General features: G+C 40.1%; 1 protein-coding gene across 4 annotated transcripts in view; it reads right to left on the reverse strand.

Moving 5' to 3' along the window:
- The window catches only part of dip2a (DIP2 acetate--CoA ligase A), a 76,638-nt gene that overhangs the window by 12,277 nt on the left and 49,292 nt on the right, over positions 1-15,069 (reverse strand). For all 4 annotated transcript variants that reach the window (XM_086090871.1, XM_086090874.1, XM_086090873.1 and 1 more), the window contains 18 exons: positions 13,254-13,373; positions 11,942-12,139; positions 11,684-11,775; positions 10,693-10,803; positions 9,365-9,488; positions 9,173-9,282; positions 7,303-7,405; positions 6,975-7,039; positions 6,537-6,630; positions 6,043-6,162; positions 5,799-5,913; positions 5,344-5,483; positions 5,115-5,251; positions 4,318-4,398; positions 2,415-2,542; positions 1,888-2,002; positions 866-1,067; positions 636-736 (listed from right to left, as the gene is read on the reverse strand). In XM_086090871.1, coding sequence (XP_085946997.1) covers positions 636-736; positions 866-1,067; positions 1,888-2,002; positions 2,415-2,542; positions 4,318-4,398; positions 5,115-5,251; positions 5,344-5,483; positions 5,799-5,913; positions 6,043-6,162; positions 6,537-6,630; positions 6,975-7,039; positions 7,303-7,405; positions 9,173-9,282; positions 9,365-9,488; positions 10,693-10,803; positions 11,684-11,775; positions 11,942-12,139; positions 13,254-13,373 — 2,156 coding nt within the window. The remainder of the gene's footprint in view (positions 1-635; positions 737-865; positions 1,068-1,887; positions 2,003-2,414; positions 2,543-4,317; positions 4,399-5,114; positions 5,252-5,343; positions 5,484-5,798; positions 5,914-6,042; positions 6,163-6,536; positions 6,631-6,974; positions 7,040-7,302; positions 7,406-9,172; positions 9,283-9,364; positions 9,489-10,692; positions 10,804-11,683; positions 11,776-11,941; positions 12,140-13,253; positions 13,374-15,069) is intronic.

Consider the following 15,069-nt stretch of genomic DNA (forward strand, 5'->3'; position numbering starts at 1 on the left):
GTGGATTATGAGTTCTGCAGCAAAATCCATCCGTTTTTATCCATCTCAGGGGGGCGGCCATTTTGCCACTTGCTGTCAACTGAAGATGACATCAAAGTTGCTCAGGGCTCAGGCAATGACCGAACACAGCTCACCTGTTTTATGAAGGTGAGCTGTGATTGGTTGTTACCTGAGACCTGAGCAACTGTGGTGTCATTTTCACTTGACAGCAAGTGGCAAAATGGCCGCCTTCTGATATGGATAAAAATGGCTGGGTTTTGATGCTTAACTCATATACCACTAACCACACTACCATATTTACACAAGCGGGGCTGCATAAAACATATTATTGTCAAGAAGTTTTTTTTTTTGGTTGACTTCCCCTTAAAAAAACAAAACTCACTCAAAGTTTAAATTGGATCTAAACCATAGCTTAGTGATGGATAATATCCCATCTAGCAGGACATGAAACATCCTGGTGGTGGCACAGGAATTTAGAGGTTATCAACGTAATTAAAGCAAAAATAGGAGGAAAATTGTACTTGGCAACATTTCTTAAAACAAAAATAAATGCTCTTACACAAAAACTGCCTGGTAAGCAAAAACATCTCAGCAAACATTCCATGAAAGCAAAAACTTTTTCGCCTAGTGAGTACCTGCTCGTTGTCTTCCAACTGGGTCACGTCTCTCCCGCAGGCCTGCGCTATCCTCTTGCCTGCCACCAGGTTTCCTACGATCATAGAAGCGGGGCCGACCTCTGTGCAGCACACGCACACGCACACGCACACGCACACGCACACGCACACGCACACGCACACACATCCAATCACTCAGTCCAAACAGACAAACTGTCTTCCTCCAGCAGGCATGTTTGGCGGCTCTATACCCGGCTGCTTTTGCCTCGGCTTGGGTAGGTTGGTGACGCACGTGTGAGGGCACATTAGGACATTGCAGGGATGCAAGGCGCCCTCCAGGAAGCGCTGTTTGGTCTCTGATATGTGGATGCCACCCAGGGGAGCTTTGGGAAGAGTGTTGGCAGGCACCAGGGCCAAACAGTACACACCCACTTGGTGGATGCTGTCTATGGCCTGGAAGAAAGACAGGAGAAGTGTTTTTGCATTTATTTTCATATACAGTACGGCTATTAACGCTTGCATTATTATAATGAGTGATATCCACTGCAGGAGGACTGACTGTAATGAATGTGCAGTGGGTTACAACAGCATTGCATCATCCTGAGAGCTGTTTCTAACATTTTTTTTATTCACTCGTGGGACTTATTGGTTACCAAAATGTCAATGACAATGACAAACTACAAACACAAAAATAAACATTATTTAATGAATGCCTCTCTTGACAGTTTAATCAAAATAAAGCATTACAGGTATAATGCTTGCATTATAATTGATGAAGAAACATTTTTGGATAGAGCTCTTGTATTAGATATTGCGCAAATTGTAAATTACACATTAATTTGCCATTTGAAATAAAGACCAATACACTTGAAGTGGTGTGCTAAAGAATTTATGGCAAAGTACACACAACATTGTCTAACCTAATAAATAGTAAATAAATACATTTTAATGCACCACACAACTGGGAGGGGGGGGGGGGGGGGTTGTGGGGTGCCATCGGTTGGGGACCACAGTATAGAGCAGTGCTGCGGTCCCCTGTCCGCATAATATATATATATTAAAAAAAAAAAAAAAAACCAAAAACAAAAAATAAATAAATAAAGAGCAATGATGATGACATTTCCAAATTAACAATACTGAGCTCTTTATAAAAAAGAGAAAAAATAAAATAAAAAGAAAAAAAAGAAAAGAAAAAAAGAAAAGTAAATAAATAAAGCGCCATTGATGGTCTGCCGCAATGTTGCGTAAAGAATGAAAGGAGCAGAGTCAGCACCTGAAGGACGCGACTCATCCACTGGAAGCTGTCTTCCTCAGAGGCATCCGGTCTCTGCTCCGCCACCACGACAATCCTCTCATCGTGCAGCACCGACACAGAAAAGACAGCTATCCTGCAGTGCACCAGGCAAATCAACTCTCATAAACACAATCTTGGGATTTTAAAACTCACCTGCCACAGTAATTGTGACACTTGCACAATCTGACGAGATCCGATCAGGCAGCTTTGTTCAATATTCTACCTTGTTTTGCTCCATAAGAGGGAAGAAGTATGAATGATTGAACACAATCTGCTGTGCGATTTTAACAATTTGTTCGACAGTTTCATATTCAATTTTACAAAATGCACAACTATACCAATACTAACTCAATGTGTACTGCACTTAATAATGCATGATGAGACTGCACCTTTAATAATACATGAATAGAGTGATTAACACGAGCATATTCGATCTCTCCTTAGATTGTGCAAGTGTACCTAATGCTGTGGCTGGCAGGACTGACTGAGAAATTGTGTCTTCTAACCTTCCCCTGTAAACAAACTTCATCGGCTCCACCGCAAGAGCCGTGGCAACCACGTCGTCAGCATTGTGCCTCCGCCCACTCACCACCATCAATCCATCCATCTTCCCTACAACGAACACGAGGCTGTCCTGGTGGGAGAACACAAGGTTTGGCACCATTTATTGTAGTCATGAGGCTGGATTCACTTTCTGTTTCAAGTGACACTATTCAGATTTTTTTTGTTCTATCTTTAAATCAGATTTAGAGCTCATCTTAATGTGGAATAAAATCTGGTATGTTAAAGGATATTTGCCAATGCAGTGAAAACGCACAGTTCGGATATAACCCGTCAATGCTAACTTGACGTCCCTGAAACTCGCCTGTGTCTGCCTTAAGAGCACAAAATCAATATATTGAAAAATGCATGCTATCGATTTTAAAGGGGAATTCAACCCCCCCCCCCCCCCAAAAAAAACTTCTTGACAATAATATGTAATGGTTAATATTGCGTTTGTGGAATATGAGTTAAGCAACAAAATCCAGCAGTTTGTATCAATATCAGAAGGCGGCCATTTTGCCACCTGCTGTCGCATGAAAATGACATCGCAGTTTCTCAGGTAACAACCAATCACAGCTCAGCTTCAGAAAACAGGTGAGCTGTGATTGGTCATTGCCTGAGCCCTAAGAGACTGTGATGTCATCTTCAATCAACAGCAAGTGGCAAAATGGCCGCCCCCTGAGATGGATATAAACAGCTGGATTTTGATTCATAACTCATATTTCACAAATGTAATATTAATCAGAATGTCGTGTTTAGACTAGTGAGGTCACATTTTATTGTCAGGAAATGTTTAAGGTTGACTTCCCCTTTAACTCCAGCGAAAGTATAAACAGTTAAATATGGTTTAAAAATGCTGCATTAGAGGAGTTCCTATCATTACATAAGGAAAATGGAGTGGAATAATAAGAAATGTATCCTTATTTAAATCAACAGGGGGAAGCGCTAACCAAGGCCAACTTTTTTAATTTTCCAATTATAATATTTAAAAGTGGAAATTTAACTTACACTCTTCTGTATATTTTTGTTACATACCAAACAGAGAACCAGGAAACATGTCAGAGTGAGTGTAAATGCGTGCAAACATTGCTGCACAGCGAGGGAGTGTGCCATGCTCAAGAGCACCTAGGAAGTAGTCAGGAAGCAGACTAGCCTCTCTACAGCTACTACTTGCCAATATGGCCTCGCAGTGGGAATTGAACCGTGAGCCCTAGTCATTACCACCACTTAGCTGAGGGACTGAAACCCAACACCAGGTCGAAATTGACTTGACTACAAAGAAGTTTACAAATGCTCATCAAAAAGACAGCTTCAAATAAATGATCATGGAAACTTCTGACCACAACTCGATGTATTTTAGACTTTAGACTGCCATATTACATATAGAGTTAATCTGAGACACACTGAGGCCTGGCCCCGAATCAATGCGACAGATGTCAGGGAGCTGCACAAATTCTGATTCTCGGCTTCACTGACTTGGAAAAGGCCAAACAGCTCATTAATTTTCCTGAGCTATTTGCATATTCCATCTCAGAAATTTTCAGGAGCACAACAAAGCGAAGAGTGTGCTGTCAGCGCTGCCCAATTCAATTTAAGGTGTTATTTAGGTCAGCTGAAACATTAAAGAGGCTTTCTGCAATCAGGATGTAAATCTAAGAATTTTAGTGCTCAATTGAGGCCCTTTTAGAATTGTTTTTTAATCAATATGGGTGCATGTTTGTAATGGTAAAATCTGACAGTCGCAACAAAATTGGGACTTTTGTTGAATTAAAATCATAGCATAGCAGCGACGTATAAAAGATATACACATGAAAACATGATGGTTTAAAAGCATTGGATTAATTGTGTGGTAGAGAGAGAACTTACTGGTCCCACAAAACCCAGCAAAGAGGTCCGGGTGAAGGTTTTGTCACTGACTGGAATTCCAGTCGACGTGACTGGGGTGGTCTGCGATCAAATGTGACAATTAATAGCGGGAGACACAATAATTAGCCAATGATAAGGAAAGTATCCAGATATAGCGACGTTACGTAGTATAGTTTTAACAAAATATACATATTACATATACGTTTGCAATTTACAGTAACCATAAAAAAGTATTGCTTAGAACACAGCATAAGACAATGTCATTTTCTCTCTCAAAACACATCATCAGTCTTGAGCTACTATAGTGTCACCTTTGAAGGTCGCATTAAGTGTTGAATTTGGCACAAAATCAGATTAAATCTAATTAATTTGAATTTTCTGACTTTGTTTAATAAACCAAAAGACAACTTTGGATTGCTAACTTAGTGTTTTAAGCAGATGATTGACAATGAAGGTATGACTTTAGTGTCAAATAATGTGATGCTTTACCTTTAATGAAATCATCAGGAAACATGCAGTTTTAATTTCCTAGACTACTCATAGGAACTTCAACACCATTATTACGTCGCCCGGGGACGTAACGAGTAGATCTACTTCTATATATGAACACTATTAAATAATGGCAATTAAAACAATAGCTTTATGGTGCTAAAGCTGTCCAAAATAGCAGTTTATGATCTGTTTCAATTGGAAAAAAAGCTGCTGTTTACTACTTTTTTTTATTGCTTCTAATATTGTTCATCGTATTTTAGGGTGATGTAGAGATGCCTTTTTTGGGCATAATTACAAACACTAACCTCAAATATGTTCTTGGTCATTCCTTGGAGGCCGTAATAAGCCGCACCCGTGCATCTCGAGCTCAAGCAGATTTCTCCCACCTCATCTGTCTGACAGAGGTACGGCGTCCCCTCCGCTCGCACCACACACACCAAAGCTGCAAAATGCCATTTAATCAAACATCAGGATATTTGTCATGTGCTGCGCGTATACATTTATTGTTATAACATGCGACTGAGTATACGGTACCTCCAGGCATGACCTGTCCCACATCCTGCACGGTGAGGACAGAGAGCTTCTCTTCGGTGTCCACACGGATCACACTGTGGCTCAGCCCAGCCATAGACAGCACCGCCTTGCCCGGTGAAGGGACGCCCATCTCTGGAGGTCTAAAGGACAAAGTCATATTCACTCAATCAAGGGGATCACGCTTTAATGCATCTGAAATACATACACTACGTACAGTATTTTCTATGCATTTAATGCTTGCAATTTTTTGTGTTCAAATACTGTGTTTTAATCATTTTAAATGTGTTTAAAGCATGTTGAAGGGGAGAAACTATTTTTTTATTTTTTTTTACATGTTTTTTTATATGGTTTCCCTATAATGTGCATTTTTACGAGTGGGTCTGACTCTTCAGCAACATATCCAAAAGAATATTCCTTGTTAACAAAACAAAAAAACTGCAGTAACGTCATCTCACCTGCGGATGGCGACAGTCATGGCTTCTGAAGAGCTGGCACATGGACAGATCGCCTCAGGTCGCAGCCCACGTGTCTGGAACACGTTGAGGAAGGCATCGCAGGACGATATTGACCCTGCCGCATGGTATCGTTTATAAAACACACCAAATAGGGAGAAACACCAACGCATCGAGTCAGGATCTACCAATCTGATGACAAATGGGTGATTTTGTGCACTGTTCAATTTTTCGCACGTGGACTCACATGGGTTGGCTCCGTCGGCTACAATCAGCATGCGCAGCGAGCTCAAGCTGATGTCTCGCTGATCTCTTTGAGCCAGCAGAGACCAGTGCATGTCCCTTGACTTCACCACGGCCACACGAGCTGGTCAGCGGACACCCAAACACAAGTTGGACACATCTCACTACAGACATAATAATACCTGACTGACGGTGCAGAGTTGTGATAAACATCATGTTCCTTTTCAGCTAGTTAAAATGAAATGTACTGCACTTTTATTTATTTTTACGTTAACTATATTTCTAAATTTGAAAATGTGTTTACTTATTACTGTCAACAGACTTCTTCGTATTCCTATTCAAACATGTCAGTTCAGGTAAAAAAAAAAAATGTGTTAAGGTTTTAAAAAACAGTACCCAACCATGGGCTCCGCTTTTAAGAGATTCTCATTCTGGTTGTCATAATAATGAAACTAACTAACTAAGATGGCTCACACACTCACACAGGCAGACCCTCACCTTTGTATGTGTGAACCTTCTGTATCCACGAGAGGGGGTTGACTTTCATTAAGGAGTAAGGAATGCTGATCACATGCATCCGATTCATAACGCTCTGCAATGACAAGGTAAGTAAGGAAATAATCAGGCATCACGTGCATCATGTAACTGTAAATAAGCTTAGAATTAAGACATTTGAAATAGAACAAATGAGCAGTAATAATGGCAGCCATGCATTCTGATTCTTAATTCATATGCTTGCATTTTTTCCTTGTTCTCATATATGTTTGTGTTTACATGTTACAATGAGATCAGTTCGTTTTTTAAAATCCAATTATTACATTTATTCAGTATTTTATATACATTTCATCTCTGCTAATTATTGTGTGTTCAAATACGTTTACAATTTGTTTAAAAAGTGTGATTTATTAAGTTGGGAATCTGAATATTACCACTCACAGTGAGAACCCCATGCCATAAACCGGCTTCTCTCTTGAAGTCCAGCACGTTGGTTATCGTCTCAGCTGTCAGTCACAAAAGGACATTGTACAAGCTTTACATCAACAAAGACACATTTTATAATAAATAATAAAAACTGCAGAGGTACTTGACCTGAAAAGAGTTATTTAGAGCAAAACTAGGACAAGCACAGCAGACGAGAAGGTACCTTATATTCTAACTTTGGTAAAAGACCTCATCCAGACCTGACGCAAACACGTCATAGCGATTGATCTATTCTAATGCAATTGACAAATCAATTAGGAGATATGGTGATGTCGTCACTCACCTTCAGTGTAGCCGCAGGCTTGTGTGAGAGCGTGACAGTGAGCGAGCATGGCTGAATGGATCACTGTGATCCCCATGGTGCTTCCCTCCTTACTGGTTTTATACTGCACAAGAAAACAAACAGAAAAACAGCATGGCAGTTTATATTAACTCCAATATAATTGCTACATCGATTATCCTGTTCAGGGTCTCGGGTAGCTGGGGTCTATCCCATCTGAGTTCTGACAAAAGGTAGACTAGTTGTCATTCAATCAAGAGCTGCTTTTCCCCCAACAAGCCCAGGATCTTTGAGTTCTAGGTAACAGGAGCTCTTGGTTGTAAAAGTTCCGCAGGGAATTTAGAATTTGTGTTTCCAGAGCGTCTTAGAGTTTTCGGTAATTAATTCAAATGAGTTTGATAGCGTAAGAGTTTAATGAGCCCAGCCGATATAAAAACAACACCACCCCGAAATTGAACATCCAATCAGCCTTGGTCAGTGCATATGGAGGATCAAAACTGCCAAAATTCAAAATAAACAAATGTTAAATAAATAAACAAATGACTAAAAGTGAAAATAAAAACGGATATAAAAATATAATTAAAAAATGTTATTCAAATGAGGGGGCGGTCTTAAGTGTGTCTTGGGTGGTAGTTGTCCATTGATGGAGCTCTCCATGTAAGCCATCGAGACTTCCTTGTTCACTGAGCCGCTCACTTGACCAATGAAAGGTAGTTTGCAACGGTGGAGTCCAACCCAAGACACGCTTACGACCGCCCCCTCATTTCAATAGCATTTCGTCCTGGCAGAGTGTCTGCAACATGAAATAAATAAATGTGAGAGCAGAGCGTTTTTATTTATTCATTGATATTTAATTATATTTATATATTTATTTTTGTATTTATTTTGACTATTTTTATATATATATTTTTTTTTTAACTTTTTTTTATTTATGCATATATGTATTTTTTGTTATTTTATTTCAATGTATATATATTTTTAAATTACATTTTTTTTATATACGTTTTTTTTCCTCACTTTTAGTCATTTATTTAGTCATTTATTTTTAATTTGGGCAGTTTTGGTCCTCCATAAGTGCAGCCCGCTCCCTCAAAGTTCCAGCTTGGCTCAGCAAGACCCTGCTGCTGAGATGAGATACTCGGATGTCCCCTGGGGAATTTAATTACCCCGGAAATTGTTGTTGGTGGAAAAACACGCAAACTGAATTTTACCAAGGTAAATTGAAAAGTTCTCCAAAAGTTCCAGCGGTAAAATAGCCCGTAATGCGAGTTTCAGTGTGAAGGTTGATTGTGGTACTGAATTTCTATCAGCCAAATCAGTTGATATGAGGCCCAAATTCAATGTGTTTCATTACATCTGCCTTTTTGTAATGCAAGATACAGAAGGATAGTTGATCTTATGCTATAAAATTGCGATTGATGAGTAATTTATATAGGCCTAGAAACTAGCAGGTGGAATAGCAACCAAATAACATTTTACTGTGCATGGCAGTTATGCTAAACCAAAAGGGGATTTTCAAGTAGGCGGCATCACCGTCACTTGTAACAATGTAGTCCATGACAAGCTGATAAACGTTAATTTTTTTTTTTAAGTTTTCTTACATTGTCCAACAATTACAAATATGTTTTTTGTTTGTTTATTTTTTTAAAGTTAATCTTGTTTTTGCTAATTTCAACACTCAGGTATGGGCTCCTTTTGTAAAATGAGCTATAGAATCAATTGAGATGTTTCTATTTTCACATAGATTGCCTGGCTTTTCTAGGTTCTTGTATAACCAACATTTATCCAAACTTAACCAACAGACCCTAACTCATCGTCACATTGTGTTCGATCTGGTTATGGTGTACAAGATGATTAATGGCGTATCCCTCACTTCGATGTAGGCTATGTCATTGCTTGCTTCACGTATTGGAGGATGCCAGTCTTTGGGAGGCTTCACAACATGTTTTCCATCAGTCACAAACCACAGTAACCGGGGCCAACCTAACAAGGCAGAAACATGAAATCGGATGAAAATCCAAATTGTAGCACAGTCAAATTGAAAGTAAATATGAGCAGACTTTACCTTTGAATGTGGCTACCTCCCCAGTTTGTGCTTTGGGTAAACCTTTCTGACAAGCATCAGTGGTAAGAGCCAACGTCACCCCACAGCTGCCAAGCAGAAAGCCAATTTGTTGACTTCCAGCATCCTGTAGGACCAACAAATAAAGATTACAAAGAACGTTTGACACACCACTCAAAAGTACTTTACAGCAAGGGGAGAATTGCAATAGGGACACACAGAAACAGCAACATCGGGTACAATGCAAAATCTAAAATCTAACTAAGATTGACAAATATTTCAAATCAAGGCAAAATATGAGTAAAAATCTTTCAAATGTATTTTAACTTGTTCATGAGTTTAATTAATGGTTATAAGTAATTTTATCTTAAAATACCATAATTCTACAGGCACAGAGATACCATAATTCTATAGGCATAAGTGTTATAAATACGCCAGTTTTAAGACACGTTTCATTAGGCTAGCTATTTTAACTTCTTTTAAGAAGTCTTCCAATAATCAAATTTTCTTGTACCCTTGGCAGATCAGTCTGCTTAAATTAAGTAATGTATTTCTGATTTCATTACTTCTTTTTGCAGTGCAATAATTGATCATCTTACATGTGACTACATGCTGAGAAAAACACTCTTTTGAGAAGAGATGGTCGTTAATAAATTAGTCTCAAAAACAGTGAGCGTCTGTCGTCTGATATAGTAATTGGACTGGTATAACAATCTTTTCACTTCACCCCAATCTCATTTGTTAGTGAACAGCTTCCGCAAACAGCATGCTTATAAAGGGCAATCAAGTACATGCATTAATATTCAGCGGGTACAACACATGATGCGCTTGTTGATTCTCAATGCATAATAATGCTCTGGAAATAGAACACGAAACAGATGAAGCTGCTGCGACAAATAGCGGCACTAAAAACGAGATGTTTTTAGCAACAAATAAATGCGCATGGATATTAGAATAGACACCTGAGTAGCAACAACAAGAGAAGTCAGAGAGGGAAGCATTTGTTACCTGCAAAAAACACAACAACTATAATACAGGAACTTAATGGCTAAAAGGAAGTGATTAGGACTGGCCTAATGACACAATTTCCTTAATTGAAAGGGGGTCAATTAATTATCTGACAGTTCTCAACTCCTGTTTGCCTGCCTGTGTTGTATTGAGCACAATAATGGCGTCTTGCATGAGAAGTTTGCAAGGCAGAAGTCTGCAAGAATAAAGCCCACTCTACTCTTTTGATTGCTAAATGTCCAATTGGGGCTTTTCCTGCTCTTCGTGTGTCATGTTGAGCAGAACAACATGAATCCTTAAGTTTTCCATCTTTTAGTCTTTACCTTTCTGGTCAGCGGCACTTCAATAGGTACAGGCACCAACTCTGCCAGCAGACAGCCATAGAAAGCCACCATGAACATTACAGGATCGTTGTTGGGGAACACAAGTGCAACCTGTGGATGAATCAGATCCAGTGGTGTCAAGCTTTTTTGTCACAGGCCGCATTATGATTGCCCTCTGGTGGTTGATAATAAAGGTGAAACAACATAGATGTTATAATTGCTGGGGTGTAATGATGTGCGAAAAATCACAGTTCTGTTCTGTTGTGTGTGTATGTGTATGTATAAGTGTACACATGTGTGTGTGTATGTAAATATATATATATATATATATATATATATATATATTAAAGGCATGGCTGGTTTTACATTACATTAGTAGGAGGTGGCCATTTTGCCACTTGCTGTCAACTGAAAATGACATCACAGTAGGCTCAAGTAACAACCAATCATGGCTCACCTCTTTTCTGAAGCTGCAATGTGATTGGCCGTTACCTGAGCCTACTATGATGTCATTGTCAGTTGACAGCAAGCGGAAAAATAGCTGCCCCTGAGATGGATACAAATGTGTGGATTTGCTACTTATTTAATATTCCACAAATGCAATGTTTATCAAAATTCTGTGATTAGACTAGTGGGGGCACAGACAACATACTATTGTTAAGGGAAAAAATTGGGTTGACTTCCCCTTTAACTGACTGAAACTTGCACAATATGGACTTCACATTGTGTTTTAATTCGGAGCTACGTTTCAGGGAGAAAAAAAATCCACCTGTTGCCCCTTAATTGCTCCCTTAAACCATAAGAGCATATTAGGAATCGGTACAAACAAAAAATCATCCAGAAAAGTTCATTTGAACCTCTGAAAATTTCTTTTTTTTTTTAAATGTGTTGGCCAGTGCTATGCTCATGTTGCATAGGCTAATTTAAAGTTATAAAAACGTTTTATTGTCATAGAAAAATAGGTTAGCACAAAACATGTTACAAGACTTACCCTATCTCCAGGCATTAGCAAAGGTTCACTTCTAGTGCTTAGCTTGTTGAGAAGTGTGTAGGCCAGTTTCTGACTGCGGGTCCATAGTTTACCTGCAATGGTAACACCATACGACAGCACAATTATTCATTCTCAAGATTATGATTTGAATGTCAAAAAGATTCCACATGAATGAAAAGCATTTAAACTTCTCCAACAGGCTTGTATTTTAATGTTGTCCATCCTGAACAGTGGGCTAACAGTCCTCTTCATACCTACCATAGGTGAGAGTGTAGACGGGTTTGCCGGCGTTATCAAGCGCCGTCAGACAAGGGCTCTTGGGCTGAGTGGTACCCCATCGTTGCAAGGCTGCTGTCAGTGAGGGAGGCCAGTTGGTGACCACTCCGAGGGGATCCCCCTCAAGGGGACACATCAGTTGGCCTTCTGGCTTTGGCTGGTTTGGATTGGGTTGCTGGACTAAATACACACAAAAGAAAATGACATGAAGCAGCAAGTCTTTTTTTCCAACAGCAATATTGGAAATTGCATGCTTTGGTTATAAAAGGCAGTGGTTAGCATGTCCGCCCCACAGTTCCGAGGTTTAGGGTTTGAATCTCTGTTCTGGAATTGTTTTGATGGTGCACTGATTGCAATAAGGACTGAGAGAAGAAAATGTATACCCACAACCACTTGGTGGTGACAATTCTGCATCGCCTTCAACACTCCTAGCATAACCGGTGACCCTGTGGAGCCATTCAGCTGGAGTGTTTTACAAGGTAGTGGTAAATCTGTGAATTATACATATCTCACAGAGGGAGGCTCACAAGTAATACAAGGGGGATTGTTTAATGGCGTGATAGTGCGGATTGAGAAAAGGATAGGGGATTAAAGTCGTATATTGTGTCCCTGTTTTTGGCCAGCCCAACTTCTGCTTTCGAATTCCATCTCATTTATGCGTTCCAGATAAAACACTTTAATCAGGAAAGGTCTTCTCACACGCACGCACGCACGCACGTACACACACACACACACACACACACACGCACCAGAGTGCAGGCGCTCGCTCCACTCTGCTAGAGTTAGGAGAGCTTTACAATTACCTGCTGGTGTGTTACTAATCCTGCTGCGTTTTCATTTGCACAGTGTTTATTCAGCCTGGCAGAGTACCACCCAAAAGCCACGATGGGCTGGTAAGGAATGAAGGAATTCTGAGAGAGAGAAAAAGACTGGTCCACAATGTGTGTCTGTGTTTCTGTGGCCCAGCTCTGCCTTACCACTCCCTCTGCACACCTGGTGGTCTCTGATCCACAGTGGGAGGTGAGGTGGGAAACAACAAAGAAAAACAATCACTTATCTAAAAGTATACTTGGACTGTTTATTTGTAAGGTGTGGCAAGGGGCTTGGTACAGCAACAACAAGAATGGCACACAGCGGAGCACACATCTCGGCCAAGGTTGAAGCCACTGTTCCTCGTGCACGCGCCTCTCGTCGAGAAAATGTCCGCATCTGCTTCTGCATCTGGACCAAACTTTGACCTCTGGCTGATCATTCCACGGAAAGCTATAGAAGTCAAAAGAAGATTGACACTCACCGTCCATGAGCTCCTCGAAGTCGTCCACGAAAAATTCTCGCAAAGGCGGTCGCTTCGGTCTTTTCAGTGTGTTGAGCAGCTGCTGGATTTTGGAAGAGACGCGGCTGTTGACTGGAACACCTACACAATGATATTGCGGAGACGATGATGAGAAATATTGCGAGAGGCGTGGATGATAAACGAAGGAAATAAATAGTACAGCAGTAGAAAATAACAGAAAAGATGAGTAAAATATGCAGAAATAAGTGAGGGGAGAACACACGAAAGATAAGTAGACGATTTCAGCCCAAACAGTTGTCACTCAACCAAACAGCAAAACCCAATGGTGCTCCTAAATCAGTATTTTAAGTCAGCAAACTCTTGGATTAACACTCCCAGGCTGACTAATCAGGTTCGCCTGCTGCCTAGCAACAATAAATCTCCTCACCAGCATCTGAGACATGAGGTCTCTCATTAGTTGTGTGTGCTCAGCTCACGGCAAGTGGCTACAGCAAAACTAAAGTTGACCATACTCCAGCCAAGACCTAACATATAACATTCTGGTGATATAATTGTACAATATGAGGTTCTTGAGCAACAGAATTGTTTCCTGCTAGTTAATTTGGAATGTAATGGTACTTTCCCACTGCACTGAGCCAGTATGGTTCCACTTGGTTCGGTTTGGAGAGGTCGGTTTTCCACTTTACTAAACATGATAACATTTAAGACCCTGTAAGTGAATTTCGATTTCTAAATACAATTATACAAGGTTGAAAAGAATTGCTGAAAATGTGGAGATACAGACAGCATTAAACCATTTGAACTGTTTCACAGTTTTTCTCATTTTTGGGGTGTCGCTAAAATGTTGGCTACAAGCTTGAGTTCCCCCCATCCTTTGCCTTCGTTCATATTTGTCATCTGGGGCAAGTGTGATGTGTAGTTACAGCTCGGTAGCTAGCTCAGATCCCCAAAATACATTACCTTTTAGATAGTTCACTGCCTCTTTAGAGCATCTCATCAATTTTCCAGGTTGTAGGAGAGGCATTTTATTGACAATTGAAAGTTGAGTGGGGCGTGTTTTCAGCACAATTCATCAGACATGTTGACAGCATTTGAGAGCAAAGACAGCTTGATTTTTCACACTTTGAAAGATTTATTTAATATTTTTGGCTTTTTTTTTTTTTTTTTTAATTATTCAGAATTGACAAATGCATTTTCACTTTAGAAGGACTTTGATTTAATGACGACTACGATATGCTATGTACAGTATGTTGCTGGAACAACCCCGACCTACAAACTCCACACAAAGGGTTTACCGATCTGAACTGGACCGCCTGCATGGTGGAAATAAGGACTTCCTTAGTTATTTAAGACACGGTATTGGCCATGTGAACTCATTCTAGGTTGGCGAGGGACAAGTGTCAGACATTCCAGCCACAGGAGACAGAGGCCACAGCTGCACACAGCTTGCCTGATGCGTTTTTGTTCTATAATAAGGCTGGCTCAGACAGCCTCAGTCTGCTCGTATAAAGGCACATACACACATTGGGATGGCACATGTGAGGGGCAGTGCGGCACCTGATGGGCCAATTAGACACGGACGACAACATCTGATGGCCCAGAGTGCCATCCACTCAAAAGCTTTGATATATTAATGTAATGTAGCAGCAGATGAGGACTTGCCAAGGATAGTAATTAACATATTAGTGTTCTCAGAATGAATTTACCTTTTTCAGCGCACAAAACATACCATGCATTGTATTGCATCATTCTGTCTTGTTGTATTTTTTGACTCCTTGAGGTTGTTTGAAAGCTGTTCAGAACACTGTTTTGTTTT

Source organism: Leptonotus elevatus, chromosome 12, assembly GCF_054856555.1.
Source record: "Leptonotus elevatus isolate MCC_2025b chromosome 12, RoL_Lele_1.0, whole genome shotgun sequence".
Classification (NCBI taxonomy): Eukaryota; Metazoa; Chordata; class Actinopteri; order Syngnathiformes; family Syngnathidae; genus Leptonotus; species Leptonotus elevatus.